General features: G+C 40.1%; 1 protein-coding gene across 1 annotated transcript; it reads left to right on the forward strand.

Annotated features, from left to right (window-relative positions):
- Positions 1-9,588: 9,588 nt before the first annotated feature.
- On the forward strand, positions 9,589-10,983 carry LOC129677710 (ribosomal L1 domain-containing protein 1-like). The gene is given in 2 exon segments (XM_055608346.1): positions 9,589-10,187; positions 10,189-10,983. Coding segments are annotated over 2 exon segments (1,386 nt in total). The 5' UTR covers positions 9,589-9,596.
- The last annotated feature ends 6,032 nt before the right edge of the window (positions 10,984-17,015 follow it).

The raw sequence follows: 17,015 nt of genomic DNA on the forward strand, positions 1-17,015 counted from the left end.
CACACACACACACACACACACACACACACACACACACACACACACACCTGGATATGTGTATCTATGTGTATGTATAAAATCCACTGGTCTATTTTCTATTTAGCTGCTGTTTCTAAATATATGTGTTTAAGGCTGATCACACTGTATTGAGAAATCTGTTAGGGGATTTGTCCCTGAAAAAGAATGATTCTCCCTTACTTGTAGCACTTCATCTAGGTATGTGTCTGTGTAAAAAATGCTTATCCTCATTGGCAAGTCTCCTGGTGTTATCATTAGGCAGGTCATTAAGGCAACCTTTTTTGTTTTGATAGTATTATTTAATTATTAAATGTTCCTGACATGTATAGAAGAAACTGCCTAGCCACAATTACAGTGGTCTTGTGGATCTTACAATCTTCCTGCTCCGTTTTACATAATATTCCCTGAATCGTGTGTGTAGAAGTTATGTTGTAGATATAACTCACGGACTTGAGCACCTTCATGGTCACTTATTTGTTACACCTTGACAAGTTGTATATTTTAATAGTAGGCCCAGTCTTCTCCAAAAGAAAATTTCTTTAAGAAGTGAGATACTGCAATCAAGTAGACATTTAGATTTGGGGGGTGCATTTTGGGAACAAGGTAGAAATCTTGTGCAATGGAAACTCCATGGAATCTATGAGGGTGATACTAGAAAAGACTTCTAGTAATGAGGAGCACAGACCCTGAACTTGCACCCTCTGTAACCAGTCAAGGCCATGGATTGGGACACCAATCCACCCGCAAATCTTCTGACCTGCAGTTTGTCATGCTTATAGTATGTGCTGGGACCAGAGCCTAGCATAATCATTATCAGAGAGACTTAATCTAGCAACTGATGGGAGCAGACAGAGTTCCACAGCAAAAGACTGGGTATATCTTGAGAAATCTTGTGGAGGAGGAAAGGAATGGTTGGAGGAGATGGTAGGATCAAGTACATCACAAGAATATGGTCCACACAATCAACTGACTGGGACTCAAGTGGGCTCACAGAGATCAGAGAGACTGTATGGGTCTGACCAAGCTCCTCCCCATTACGTCATAATTGCGTAGCTCAGTGTTGTTCTGGGATTACTAACATTGGGAGTGGGGGTTGTTTCTGGCTCTTTTACCTGTCTTAGGGACCCTTTTCTTTTTATTGGGTTGCCTCATCTAGCCTGATGTGAGAATATGTGTCTGCTCTTATTGTAGCTTGTTATGCTATATTTGCTTGATGTCCCTGGAAGGCCTGTTCTTTTCTGAGGGGAGGTAAAGTGGGATACATATGGGGAAAAGTGAAGTGAGGAAGAGATCCTGGGAGATAGGGAGGAAAAGGAAACAGCAGTAAGCGTGTAATATATTAGAGAAGAATAAATAAAAAGAAGAAAGTTACAAGATTTAAAAAGAAGACAAAAAATACATATTGCAGATTATTAAAAAAAAAAAGAATATTCATTTAGAATGAAGGCATGAGTTTCTATTAGGCAAGCTTGTATCCAATTGGACAGCTGCTGGTTACCACAAGATAAATGTGATATTCTTGTACCAGGAGGACATCTTGCCAGTGTGTATCTTCTTGTTTTATTGGGCTTTACAACTGGGTAGGATTATTGATTTTTCTTTTTTATAAGTTTGCATACAAATGTCTGATACTATGAGACCTACTCATTAGGGAGGATCTTGCAAAGCAGGTCCAGCTTGATTCTTATACATCATTTGTCTGAAATATGTGAAGTTTGATCAGAATGTCTTACCTTCATGCTTCAAGGAGCAACCAAAGGGAATGTCAATAGCCTGTATTGCTTTGGGAGACTGTTGGACTCCTATGCCCAATAATTTAAAGGGAGGTATCAAATGCCTGGAACTTGAAATTTTGATAGATGGCCTATGATTCTTGACAGGAACAATATCATCCTATAGAGTGGAACAGCATTTAAATTATATTGTTTTTAAAAGCTTATACAAGACAGGTAGTGGTGGCGCATGCCTTTAATACCAACGCTTAAAAGGCAGAGGCAAGTGGATATCTGAGTTCGCGGCCAGTCAGGTATATTGATCCTGGCCCCGCTTCCCCATCCACAAAGGCATGAAACCCCATGATCACAACTAGTAGATCCTGGGAGAGGATGTAAGACAGAGACAGGGGGATGAAAACCTCAGGCTTCCAGGGAGGCAGGCTTCAGGGAGATAGGAGATGGCTCATTTGGACGTGGGAACAATGGCTGTTTAAATCTTTGGGTAGTAGGTAGAGGTGAGAGTACATCATTGGCTGGGACCAAGCTGCTGAAAATACCTAATTTTAATGAACAGAAATTCCAGGTGCTTTCTGGGCAAGACCTCATATGGTGAGAAGTTTAACTTGTAACCTGGCCACCAGGCTATATGACCACCTCAAGAGTTACAGAGGTTGGGGCTCTAAGGCCACAAGGGCAGGGATTTGCAGGCTCAGAGCAGGAATGGATCAGTCCTCCTTCTGGCTGTTTCAAGATAAGATTTGGCAGGTTGAACACACCTTGGCCTAACTCTTGCTCTAGACCTGTCCCACAGCTCATCAGCCACACATTCCTCCTTTTTGTTTCATAAAGGGGAAGGATCATCATAGTCATCAGGTTGGGAATGTTTGGTATTGAATCAGAACCTGCTTGGTAATGACTCTGGCAATGTTGTTTACTTGCTGTTTTAGAAACTGCATCAAACAGGGGGCCATGGGGAGGAAGATCATAAGAAGCAGTACAGATTAGGGTCCTCAAAGGTTCCTGAAACACTTTTGGAGAGAAATCTCCTATAACCTAAAACTTTGTTGTATCTGTAATAGGTTTCTGTAAGAAAAAAATCCAGCACTCGGTATTGGAAGGATTGAGGTTGAGAGCTGGATGGTAGCAGAATTAGAACAGAGAATAATAGACAGCCATTTAGAGGAGACAGAGAATATGGAAGAGACAGAGAGGCCCATGGAGACAAAAGGCCTAGACAGTGACCACCAGGTCATGGATGTTCTTTCAGGAGATTCCTCTTGGGAAAATATGGGTTAATTCCATATTCCATCTAAGGTATCATGTCAGTGTATCAGGATGGGAGTAATTACTCCTGATGTGTGCCAGTGGAAGGAGATTGGAGGATTTTTGAAATTTTTGAAATATTAAATATATTAAGGGTGGCTATGGCCATTGCTGATTTGCATGTTGGGGTAGGCTATTGGGTTTGTTTGTTTGTTTGTTTGTTTGTGTTTTTGTTTGTTTGTTTTTCATTTGGGCTGTTAGAGTTTGATGTGTTCTTTCTATAATTCCTTTGCTCTGGAGATTGTAATGAATTCCCATGTAGTGGGCAATTTTCCATTGTGAGCAGAATAGTTTGAATTGGGAGTTAGTAAACTCAGGGCTATTATCAGTTTTTATTTGTTGGAATGTCTGTGATGACAAAGGTAGAGAGCATACGGTAAATTAATTTCTTTTCTTTTTTATTTTTGAGTTTTCTCTTGTTTGAGCTGAAACCCATATGAAATGAGAGTATGTGTCAACAGTGACAGACATATTTTTGGCAACCTAACTGGGAAATGTAGGTGACATCAATTATTGAGACGCCATTTCATTTGAGACCCCGGGGGTTAGTGTTCATAGTTTGTAAAGCTGAGGTCGTCATAAGGGATGCACACGGAAAGCACACTTTTCTTATCCTCTGAACCTGAGCTAGAGGAACATGGAGGAGATGGGCATGGAGCACTCTCAGGAGTAAGGTGATGGCGCACATGCTACAAAGGGTTGACTCTGATTTAATCTAAAAACAAAATAGAGTTACTATCATTGCTGTTTCCCCTTTCTTTTTATACTTTAAGAAGACAGAAGGCATTTGTTAATTATTACAAATCAGCTTGAACTGAATCACCAGATTTTAGGAGAAGACTTGACATACCATTTTTTTTTGTGTGTGTTACATAATATTTTAATATTTCCACAATTAAAGTGGCTTTTGATTCTTTTTTTTGAATTTTATTTTTTTCTAATCAGTTACATTTTATTAACTCTGTATCCCAGCCATGTCCCGATCCCTCATTCCCTCCCAGTCCCTCCCTCCCTCCCTCATCTCCACCATGCCCCTTGCCAAGTCCACTAATAGGGGGGACCTCCTCCCCATTCATCTGATCCTGTTTTATCAGGTATCTTCAGGACTGGCTGCAAAGCCCTCCTCCGTGGCCTAACAGGACTGCTCCTCCCTTGGGGGGTGGGGAGGCCAAAGAGCCAGTCATTGAGTTCCTGTTAGAAACAGTCCTTGTTCCCCTCACTATGGGAAACCAATTGGTTACTGAGCTACCACAGGCTACATCTGAGCAGAGGTTCTAGGTTACATTCATACATGGTCCTTGGTTGCATGTCAGTCTCAGAAAAGACCCTGTGCCCAGATATATTTGGTCCTTGTGGAGCTCCTATCCTTTCCTCATCAGACTAACTCCCCTTCTTTCTTAATATTCCCTGTACTCTGCCAAAGGTTTGGTCATGAGTCTTTGCTTTGAAAACACTGCTAGTTAGAGTCTTTCCAATGCGCTCAGTAGACTCCTGTCATATGTTCAATGCGCATCCCATCTGTCTTTCTAAACGAGGATTGATAATCTTATCCCATGTCCGCTCTCTTGATTATCTTTTTTAGGTGTATAGATTTCATTATGTTTATCATATCTTATAGGTCTATATAAGTGAGTATATACCGTGTTTGTCTTTCTCCTTCTGGGATATTTCACTCAGGATGATTTTTTCTAGATCCCACCATTTGCCTGCAAATTTCATGATTTCCTCCTTTTTGATTGCTGAATAGTATTCCATTGTGTAAAAATACCACAATTTCTGTACCCATTCCTCCGTTGATGGACATCTGGGTTGTTTCCAGGTTCTGGCTATTACAAATAATGCTGCTATAAACATGGTTGAGCAAATATCCCTTTTGTGTACTTGAGCAAAGTTTGGGTATATACCTAGCAGTGGTATAGCTGGGTCTTGAGGAAGCACTATTCCTAATTGTCTTAGAAAGCGCCAGATAGATTTCCAGAGTGGTTGTACCAGTTTACATTCCCACCAGCAGTGGAGGAGGGTTCCCCTTTCTCCACAACCTCTCCAGCATGTGTTGTCCCTTGAGTTTTTCATCTTGGCCATTCTGATGGGTGTAAGGTGATATCTCAGGGTCGTTTTGATTTGCATTTCCCTGATGGCTAATGAGGATGAGCATTTCTTTAAGTGTTTCTCTGCCATTCGATATTCCTCTGTCGAGAATTCTCTGTTTAGCTCTGTTCCCCATTTTTTAAGTGGATTACTTGGTTTGCTGCTTTTCAGCTTCTTTAGTTCTTTGCATATACTCGATATTAGTCCTCTGTCAGATAAAGGGTTAGTGAAGATTCTTTCCCAATCTGTAGGCAGGCGTTTTGTTTTGATGACAGTGTCCTTTGCTTTACAGAAGCTTTTTAGTTTCATGAGGTCCCATTTATTGATTGTTGCTGTATCTTGGGGTGACACTAACCAAGCAAGTGAAAGACCTGTTTGAGAAAAACTTCAAGTCTCTGAAGAAAGAAATTGAAGAAGATCTCAGAAGATGGAAAGATCTCCCGTGCTCATGGATTGGTAGGATTAGCATTGTGAAAATGGCCATCCTGCCAAAAGCAATCTACAGATTCAATGCAATTCCCATCAAAATACCAACTCAATTCTTTACAGACCTTGAAAAAAAGATTCTCAGCTTCATATGGAGAAACAAAAAACCCAGAATCTCCAAAACAATCCTGTACAACAACAGATCATCTGGAGGTATCTCTATCCCCGATCTCAAGTTGTACTACAGAGCAATAGTAATAAAAACTGCATGGTATTGGTATAAAAACAGAAAGGAGGATCAATGGAACCGCATAGAAGACCCAGAAATAAACCCACACACCTATGAATACTCGATTTTTGACAAAGAAGCCAAAACTATTCAATGGAAAAAAAGACAGCATCTTCAACAAATGGTGCTGATCCAACTGGATGTCCACATGCAGAAAAATGAAAATAGATCTCTATTGATCACCCTGCACAAAACTGAAGTCCAAGTGGATCAAAGACCTCAACATAAAACCAGATACTCTAAATCTGTTAGAAGAAAAAGTTGGGAACAGCCTAGAACTCATTGGCACAGGAGATAACTTCCTGAACAGAACACCAACCAGCACAGGCTCTAAGAGCAACAATCAATAAATTGACATACCATTTTTATATCATTGAATAGGTTTAAAAACAGTAGAACTAATTTTCAGTTTCACTCAAAATATCTTTGTCCTCCCAATTCTGAGTGAGAATAATTTCCTCTAGGAAAGCCATAAGAGGTCCAATCAATGACATCTTCATGAAAGATTTTAACAAGCACTCAAGAGTTATTTACTTCTACACTGTTGACAATATATCCAGTCAGATTCTTTGTTGGTAACCCACATCTTACAATGCAGCAGGTTAAAGGACCTAGTACCATTAACTTTCTGTCCCTTGAAACCAGGTGCATGAAGCATATAAATTTTATTATGAAAACCCTTTGGTGGTATTAATTATAGATAACAACATTTGAAAAGTTATATTTAGACACTGAGTTTTATTACCCATATAAATAAGAATTTTTTTCCAAAGTACAGTTTATAATTTCCTTACCATTCCCCATAGGCTTTAGCAGGTCCTTGGTGATGATAAGGACTGGGTAGCCAAAAAAAAAAAAAAAAATTCATTAAACATCATAGGAATGTTTTTATCTCCACAGCTTACTCCCATGTAAATTGTGAGATGGACATACATGCTCCATATGTATTGCTGATCCCTGCTACCTGTGCAGTTAGCACAGACAGCACAGCAAGGAACAAATGTGTAGCATTTTTGAGGGTATCAATAACTTTTGGTCTCCAGTAGAAACATAAGCATAACTTCCTCGGACCCATTTTAATACCTTTCCTGGTTTACACTCTGATGTAAGAACATCCTTGTAGTATGCAGGCTGACTAAATTTAGCTGTTTTCCTACAATCCAATGCCTTTTAGCAACTGTTGTCCCTGCTTCGTTAGCATTAAAAATTTTTAAGTTAGTAAAGCATTATGCACTCTAACCCTGGGAATCCTCATATCTTTCTATTGTTTAAAAATCCTCTCTTTTAGAGTGCAATCAGATCTTTTAACAATTGTTTATTGTAGTTACATGATTAGCAAGGTTAATTCTGAATTATCAGGAATACGTTCAGCAGTTTTTAGGTGCAATACATCTTCTGCATATTGACAATCAGTAGTTATGTTGAGATTTATTAAATTTTAACAAAACCATTAGAATGGCACATAACTCTGATTTTTGGACTGAAGTATATGGACTTTGAACTACTTATATTTCATGATTTATAACCACCATTCCTCTACAGGAGCTTGATGAGCTGTCAAGGGCTTATTTTTTCTATTCAATCTTAAAATCTGAAGACTCAATTAACCCTTACTTAGGCCACATTATTTAAGAAGGTAATAATTCTGATTTTAAGTTCTGATAGTTCTGATTTTAAGTGTTAGATTTTTCTAGAACTTAACTGAGAGTTTTCAGAAAACAGCTTAATGAACAGAGCCAAAAACAGATAAGAATGTACCTGATGGTTTAATTTAAAATTGTGATTTTGTTTTGCTTTTGTTTATTTAACATGAAAATTGAGCATTTAAGCATTAATTGGATGATCAAGAGAAAATCATCTATATAATGCATGACTAGTACCTCTGAAATTTTAAATAACATTGGCTTAGTGTTTTATGTCTTAGTTCTAATTGCTTTTGTTTTAGAAGTTTAGCTCATCCTAGATATTTTTTTTTCTCTCATGAAAGGATCATTTACAATGAGTTGTTCCCAGTGTTGGGGGAAAAACATTTCCTATAGCGGAACCTTTATTATTGAGTTATTCTCATTATCCCATTATAAGGGAAAAACAAAAAATATTCAAACAAAATAAAGCAAACAAGAAAATTCTTTTTTTTATTTTAATTTTTTCACAATTTATTCATTATATGTCCCAATTGAAGCTCCCTCCTTCAACTGCTCCCAGTCTCCCTCCCTCCCTCTTTCTCCCTATCGCCTTCCCCTAGTCCACTGAGAGGGGGAGTTCTCCTCTTCTTCCATCTGCCCATTACTTATCAAGTCTCATCAGGACTGCCTGGATCCTCTTCCTCTGTGGCCTGGAAGGACAGCATCACCAGGGGCAGTGATCAAAGAGGAGGCAAACGAGTTCATGACACAGGCAGCAGCTGCTCCCCTTACTCTGGCACCCACATGGAGACTGAGCTGCCAGTCCTTAGTCATCAGAGAAATGCAAATCAAAACGACTCTGAGATTCCATCTTACACCCATCAGAATGGCTAAGATCAAAAACTCAAGTGACAACACATGCTGGAGAGAATGTGGAGAAAGGGGAACCCTCCTCCATTGATGGTGGTCGTGCAAACTTGTACAGCCACTTTGAAAATCAATCTGGCACATTCTCAAAAATAAAATGGGAATAGCAGTATCTCAAGATCCAGTTATACCACTCTTGGGTATATACCCAAAAGATACCTCACCATTCAGCAAGGACATTTTCTCAACTATATTCATAGCAGCTTTATTTATAATAGCCAGAATCTGAAAACAACCTAGATGTCCCTCAACAGAGAAGTGGATGTAGAAATTGTGGCACATTTACACAATGGAATACCCAGCTATTAAAAACAAGGAAATCATGAAATTTGCAGGCAAATGGATGAAACTAGAAAAGATCACCCTAAGTGAGGTAACCCAGAAACAGAAAGACAGGCATGGTATACACTCACTTATCAGCAGATATTAGCTGTATAATATAGGATAGCCATACTAAATTCTACAGACGTAAAGAAGCTAAACACTAAGAAGGACCCTAGGGAAGATGCTTAAATCCCATTCAGAATGGCAATGGCAAACAGAATAGACACCAGAAGTGGTGGAAGAGAGAAACAGCATGGGAGCCTACTACAGAGGGTCCTCTGAAGGGCTCCACCCAACAGGGGATAGAAGCAGAGTTCAGAGAGTCTTATGGGAAAAGGGGAGAGGGGGCGTATAGAAAGACAGGGAGGAGACAGGAGCCCCAGGAGACCAAAACTCTGAGCCTAGGGGTTCCTGCAGAGACTGATGCACCAACCAAGAACCATGCATGGAGAAGACCTAGATCCCCTGCTCAGATATAGCCGATTAACAAGAAAATCCTAAATTCTGGGCTAGCTGTGTTAACTCAGGCTGCAGGCGTAGAGCCCTGCCTGTCATTCTTTGGAATTCAGGTACTATTGTTTTGCCTTGGCAGACCTTAGCAGGAAGAGCTGGAGGAAGTGGGCACCTCTCGAGTGTAGCACTTGACTTTGCTGGTAAGACCCCCTGCTTCCCTGGCACGCAGCATGCTAAGGCTTGGCAGAGGCACGAGCAGGGCTTCCCCTGGTCACATGACTCCCAGGCACCACACTGGTCTACATAGACAGACAGGACAGGACAGGACAGCCAGTGCTATGCGGAGAAACACTGTCTTAAAAAAAAACAAGAAAGAGGCTTGCGCAAACGTCCCAACTCCTGAGTGCTATGCGAGGCGTCATGGAGCGCTCTGCGTCCTCCTCCACCCCTGTCTCAGACGCCGTGGCGACCACTACCGCGGTGCAAGCGAAGCCGACCGCTCTGGAACAGCTGGACAAAGAGCAGATCAGAAAGGCTGTGGAAGTTCTGTTTGCACACTCCAGGTCCAGAAAAAGCAGTACTGAATTGCTTTTGAATGAGAATGAGAACGTATTTTTAATGGTGATATTATGGAAAATTCCAGCAAAGGAACTTCGAGTCAGAATGTCTTTACCTCATAGTATTCTATCAGATTCGTCAGAAGTCTGTCTGTTTACCAAAGATGATTGTGAATCACCTGAACAGACAGAAGGTTTCTATAAAAAGCTTTTGAAAAAGCATGGAGTTAACAGTGTCTCTCAGATTATCCCTTTTAAAACTTTAAAGACAGAATATAAAGCCTATGAAGCCAAGCTCCGTCTCTTGGGTAGCTTTGACATCTTCATTACTGATGAAAGAATTAGACGACATTTGCCCACACACATAGGAAGGCATTTCTATCACAGGAAGAAAGTTCCAGTACCTGTCAATCTTCTGGCCAAGAATCTGTCCAAAGAGATTGACCGACCGCCGTATCACAGGGACTGTCTTAAACATCTCTAAACATGGTTCTTGCAGTACTATACGTATTGGTCACACCGGAATGGAGACTCAGCACATCATTGAAAACATCCTGGCTGTCTCAGAAATGCTTTCAGAAAAATTGCCAGAGAAATGGCAGAGTGTGAAACTCTTGTTCCTGAAAACGGAGACGTCAGTTTCCCTTCCCATCTTTTCCTCCTTCGTCACATCTCAGGATGAAAACAGTGGATCCTTCCGTAGTATGAGGAAAAAAGAACTAAAGAAAAAAAGAAAGCATGAAAAAGAAAAGTTGAAGAAGAAAAACAAAATGTTAAGGAAAAAGTCCAAGGAAGCTGCATTTCTTTCACCTCAAGATGACTTAGTGTGTAAAACCAGCAGTGCACCAGCAAATGGTCCAAGATCCCAGAAGAAACATCCCAGCAATGTAAAACCACAACAGAAAGTGACAGATGAGTATGAAGAAACAATTCCACAACTGGTACCAATAGGAGAAACTCGAGATAAAGAAAATGTGAAGATGGAAGAAAATATCACAGAAGGAAAATCTCCAAAAAAGAGATCTGATGCAAACACACCTCGTGGCAAGAAAAGGAAGGTCCTACCAGCTACAGAGACTTCAGAAGCTTCCAGGCCTGGGACCTCAGGGAAGAAGCTAAAAATAGATGTGCAGGAACTCAGAAAGCCAGGGGCCAAGGTCTTTACTCCCAGGAAATCTGTAAAGAAAACTTCTAAAACACCCAAAGACAAAAAAACCCAGGGAGCCAAATCAAACTAAACTTAGCGGCTCAGCCTGAAGAACATCAGAGTTAACCTAAAAGCTTTTCAAGAATAATTAGGGTGTGGTAGAAAAAACTGGAACACAAAGATAGGCAGATTTGTGTGAGTTGCCCTTCTAGATTTCAGGAAGCCAAGGCCAGAGAGTTGGGGTTTTGAGAGAGACTTGGGATGAACCAAGAATCTATTTAAAGCCCAGTGCAACGTCCTGAGTCCTATCATACTCAGGACTGTCAAAAACACACAAAAATAGGTACTGTAGCCAGGGTTGGTGGTGAGCACTAGTAATCCCGGCACTTGGGAGGCAGAGGTGATCTCTCCAAGTTCAAGGCCATCCCGGTCTACAAAGGAAGTCTAGGACAGCCAAGGCTACAGAGAGAAGCCCTATCTTGAAAAATACACAAACAAAAAAAGGTACTCTGGTCCTGATTCTGTCACAGCCTTTTTTTTAGCAGTCCTGGACATAAATGATTTTTGTAAAGTTTCCATGGGTGACTCTGAATTAATATTTCTGTATGTAAAAACTAGGGATTTGAGGCAAAAAAAAAACTAGTTCAGAGTATTTGCTGACAACTGCTTCTATATGTTTGTATTTTTTTAATTAAAAGTTTGACATCTGCGGAAGGAAGGAAGGAAGGAAGGAAGGAAGGAAGGAAGGAAGGAAGGAAGAAATGAGGGAAGAGAAAGAAAGCTTATAAAGTGATATCTATCCCATTTGCCTTTTCAGGTATTCACCGTGTTTCTTCTCTCTTTCCCTTTACATTGCAGTTGTTCCCCTACTACAGTTAAGTCTTCTCCCACTTTTTCATTTCCTCTTTATAGGCCCTGTGTTCTACTCCACCTTTCTTGACCCTCTTCTCTGCCCTACTCTTAAGATTACTTTCTACTATCCTGGTATGTGGATTGGTATTTGTCAGTGTAACACAAAACTAGACAGATCTTAAAAGAAGGACTCCCAAATGAGAAATTGCCTTCATCAAACTGTCCTGTAGTCAGTCTCTGTGAAAATTCTCTTGATTAATTCTTGATGTAGGAAGGGTATACTATGGTAAACATTGCCACCCCTGCTCAGGTGGTCTTGAGTAATATAAGAAAGCAGACTGAGCAAGCCATAGAGAGCAAGCCAGTAGACAGAATTCTTTCATGCCTTCTGTTCTAGTTCCAAACTGTGGGTTCCTGTCCTGAGTTCCTGCCTTGGCTTTCCCCAGTACAGTAGACCCACAATATATAAGCCAAATAATCCCTTTCCTTCACATGTTGGTTAACACAACAATAGAAACAAAAGTAGAGCATTTGGTTTCTGTGGATACTTCAGGTTATAAGTGCAAATACGAAGATTTGAAGTTAGGGTCCACACATAAGGTACAACACGCAGTGTTAAGCTTTCTCGATCTGTGTTGTTTCTCTTAGTTCCATCCATTTACCTCCAATTTAACAATTTCATTTTCTTTATACCTGAACACTATCCACTATGCCTTATCCACTCATCAGTTGAAAGAGATTTGGGTTGTTTCCATTTCCTCACTATTGTGAAGAGAGTATAAATAGAGTATAAAATGGCAGAGAAAGTATCTTTAGGATGTCAAGTCCTGTAGACATGTGCCAAGGAGTAGTATAGCTGGGCCATACTACTGACCAATTTTGGATTTTTTTATAATTATCCAACCTGATTTCCATAGAAGCTGCACCAGTTTCCAATTCTACAACAGGAACTTGGAACTCTCTAGAATTTTTAACTGGCTTGATGGTGGTTCTTTGCTCCACTGCCTCCCGCAGGGGTGTTCAGGCACCACGGCACACTTGGCTGGAAAGGATGGGATGGAGCCTGGAACAGCTGAGTCTGCAGGATCCCAGTCCAGCTGGGAGGTCAGAGAGCGAGAAAGGCCTTCTCCAAGGTTTTCAGTGTTACAGCTCTTGTGGATGATAGTAGGCCAGGGTTCTGCTTCTTCTCTTTGGAGCATTCAGGCACTGGAGTGTGCTGATACCAGACATGAGTGGCTAGCTGGGCAGGTCCAAGGATTCCAGTATTGGGTGTCTCCAAAACAGTTCTTTAAGCTCTTGTAGCTTAAAGAGACCTTCCAGCTTGTCCAAGTTTATTCAAGTTTATTCGGAGTGAGCAGGAACTACATAAACATTGGTGAGTGGGAAGGGTTTTTTAGGGTGAGTGCATTTCATTGGTTAGAACAATGCTGGTGATGTTTTATTTACATGAAGAAGAATTCCAGGTGCCAGGCGATATGACTACCCAAGAATCGTGGAGGTAGGGGCTGTTTAGACTATCTGCACTGGAGCATGTAGGCATAGTACAGAGAGTGAGTAATTATTACACCTGCTGGACCCAAGATTGAGATTCTCGAGGTTTGAGGAGGTCTCAACCCCACTAAATCTCCATGCTGATTTTCCCAGTTGCACAGTCCACATACCCCACATTTGTTCTTGTGCAGGTAGCCACAGCTACTACAGGTTCATGTGTTTGACAGCTATGCCATGGACTATGGCCAGCAAATTTTCAAAATCCTTCCCATTATCAAGCTCTTTTTTCCTACTGCCCCTATATTTTTCTTTGACATCTTCTTGAATTTCTCTTTAGGAATTTGTTTGAAATTCTCTATTTAATATGCCTTTTACAATATCAAGGAGGTGTTGGTATGTTGTAAGGTTTCCTACACATATAAGCATCTTTCTGGTGCCAGGGTAGTCTCACATATGTGGCTTAGTCACTGACTTTAGCATGGGTACTGGATATAGGCTAATCCCTGAACATAGATTATCCAAGGTTTCCATATTATACTGAATCCCCAGCGTGACACCAAGCTTGTCATACTCTGAACTCACAGCCCATCAAAACAAGCACAGTACAGAAACAGGATGAAAGCCCACACTATGTAAAGTCTACTGTTAAGATGACCATGTACCCAGCGTATTAGGTTCAGCCCTAGCTAAGTAGTTATTATATGGACTGGACCTCTCATAGACCTGTGGGCTACATATCTTCTCAGTATAAGGTCTTACCTATTCAGTAAAAAATTCCATGAAAAAGAGCTCTGCTTATTTTTATGTCTTAACTTGAATAAAGCAAGCATTGCCGTTACACTATACATTTCAAGATTGAAGTCCTTTTAATGAAGGCAGTCCCCTTGGATGCCCAGGCTGATTTTGTGCTAGGAGTTACTGAGTGACAAAGCTTTAAAAGTCTTCAGCTGTTGGCTTTGCCCCAAAGCTCAAAGGAAACCTGGTGATGATGTGTATCAAAACATTGATCTGTGTCACTGTTTCCTGCCTGGTCCTAAGCACTTTTAGTGTTTGGTATATGAGTATATGACCATTGGCTTGGTCGTAATTGTGTTACTTGGTGATGGAGGGTAAGTGATAGAGACAGTCCCTGGACCGCCAAGACTAATAACAAACTGATGTGCACTTGAGTCCTATAACTACAACCATAGGCACATTCATTACAAGGGGGCCTCTGATTGGCAATAATATAGGCAGATACTCAAGTCTGTCCAATGAGAGCCGAGGTCTCTGTTAGATACCTCTGCAGGCAGCTCTGTCTTCAGTCCTGGCCTGTGTTCAGAGCTTGTTTTATTTCCAGATGTAGAACTCTCAGCTCCTTCTCCAGGACCATGTCTGCCTGCATGCTGCCTTGCTTCCCACCATGATGATAATGGACTGAACCTCTAAAACTGTAATCCAGTGTCAATTAAATGTTTTTCTTTATGAGAGTTGCCATGGCCATGGTATCTTTTCACAGCAATAGAAACCCTAAAACAGTATTTTTATGGGATTTATGTGTAGGAGAAAACATGTGTCTCTGTGTCTATGGATATTTTTGAGCTTTTTCTTTGACTCATTTTCTTTTGTTTCTTGTTTGTTTATTTCATTTTATTATTATTTAATAATAAAATTCCTCTTTGAATCCTAATGAGAGAGAGAAAGAAAGGATGTAGTTTTGAGTAGATGGGGGAGTGGAGAGGGTATAGGGTAGGGGAAACCATAATTGAAATATATTATATTTAAAAAATCTATTTTCAGAAAGAAGATCCAGGCTGAGACTGGAGAGGGTGGGGTCAGTTGGTAGAGGAGGAGAGCTCCCCCTTTCTGAGGACTAGGGAAGAGGGATGGGGGCAGAGGGAGGGAGGGTGGAACCAGGAGGAAATGAGGGAGGATGCTATGATGGGGACGTAAAGTGAGTAAATTTTTAAAAATTAATAAAAGACAATTTTTAATATTATTTTAAAATAGTGCCAGATCATTTTATGAAGATTAGCACTGAGCTCTTAACCAAACCCTCTGATATTCTTCTTGCCTTCTGTACAGCACATCAATTTTTGCTCCTCCCTCACTCTGCCAATCACTACTGCAGGATGGGTATTAGATGAAGATGTTTTCTTTTTGCTGATTCTATTTTAGTGGCTCACCTGTGAACACTGACTTGGAGGTAGTCAAGAAGAACTCCAACACTGAACTTCACAATGAGGGCCTGGTACTCAGCTCCAAATCAAAACCTAGACTTAATTTCCTGTTCATTTCCCAAGCATGTAATTACATCCCTGTCCACACAGTGCTGCTCACAGTTACAAGTATCACAAGCCACTCTTTCATTTCCACCTCCAAAATAGGCCTATATTTTAATCATACTACAGTGAGAAACTGTTCTTTTTCATTCGTTTTCTTAGCTGTTGTTAAAGGATGTACATCTTCATATGACTATAGAGAATCACACTCATACTGAGCAAAAAAAAAAAAAAAACTGCTCTACATTTCATTTTTAACTTCAAATACACACTGTAAATTTTAGAATGGTAAATAAACGAATATTTAAAGTTTTTATTTTTTATGTCATGTGTGCTTGTGTGTTTGCATTATACAACCTCATAGATGATGTGGATAGAGTGTCAAGATCAGAAGAAAACTCTCAGGAGTTAATTCTCCATTGCCACCTTGTGGAATCCAGAGAGCTCAGGTCATCAAGCACGAGAGAGTCTCTGCCACTGAGCCAGTTAATACATGATTATTGTAAAAAGAATGCCATGCCATGACAGAAAATAAAAATGGAGTGAAAAAAAATATTCAATTGAGCCAAAGAAGACCAAAAGATATAAGAATGCAAAAAGAAAGAAAGAAAGAAAGAAAGAAAGAAAGAAAGAAAGAAAGAAAGAAAGAAAGAAAAAGAAAGAAAGAAAGAAAAGAAAAGAATTGAATAGGGATGAGAATGGAGCTCATTTTGCACGAGAACCGGTGTTCAATACTGAGAAGTACAAACATAAATGAGAGAAAGTCCCAAAAAGAGAAAATCTGAGTATTCAGTAATAATACGTCTATATGAATATTCACTTAATGTGCATTGTCTAATACAGAAACTAAATACAGAGACTTGTAGTACGTTTAAATATAAAGACCAACATGGATTTTGGTCTTTATATTTAAAGACCAATCCTAGAACATATGGGATATTTCTCTGAATTTGCCTCCCAGAGGTGGAATGTAAAGCCCTTTTGAAGAGAGGTCAATTCAGTTTAGACACAAAGCCCAGAGGTGTGAGATTGAACTGACTTCATTGCCTCCTCCCTGAGAACTAACCTTACTGGATGAAAAGGAATTATACAAACTTTGTAAGGAAGAAAACAATGAACAATCTTACCCAGCTATCAACCTCAACAATGCCCAGCATGTCATGATAACCATAAGGGTAAATAATTTAGTGGTAACCAATAGTCTGTAATTGTATTTAAGATGAGCCCAACAAGAATGAAATTATGCCTGTCACTGAAAATGTAGCCATCTACCAAGGAATAGTGAAGTCTTCGATCTTCAAAGAGAACTTACAACCACAACTTTATTAAACTCCAGGATAATTCTTATAGCCAATAATGAATATAGTCCACACCCCTCACCAAATTAATTTCTTTTTGCAACAGATAGAGACTAGTATCGAAAACCCACAACCAATCAAAATGCAGTTGTGGAGCCCAGTTCCAATGAGTACATCTGTAATGCACCTCCTGCACCTAAGGCTTTGGTATCATTGCAGAA

Source organism: Psammomys obesus, unplaced genomic scaffold, assembly GCF_907164565.1.
Source record: "Psammomys obesus unplaced genomic scaffold, mPsaObe1.curated_primary_1811, whole genome shotgun sequence".
Lineage (NCBI taxonomy): Eukaryota > Metazoa > Chordata > Mammalia > Rodentia > Muridae > Psammomys > Psammomys obesus.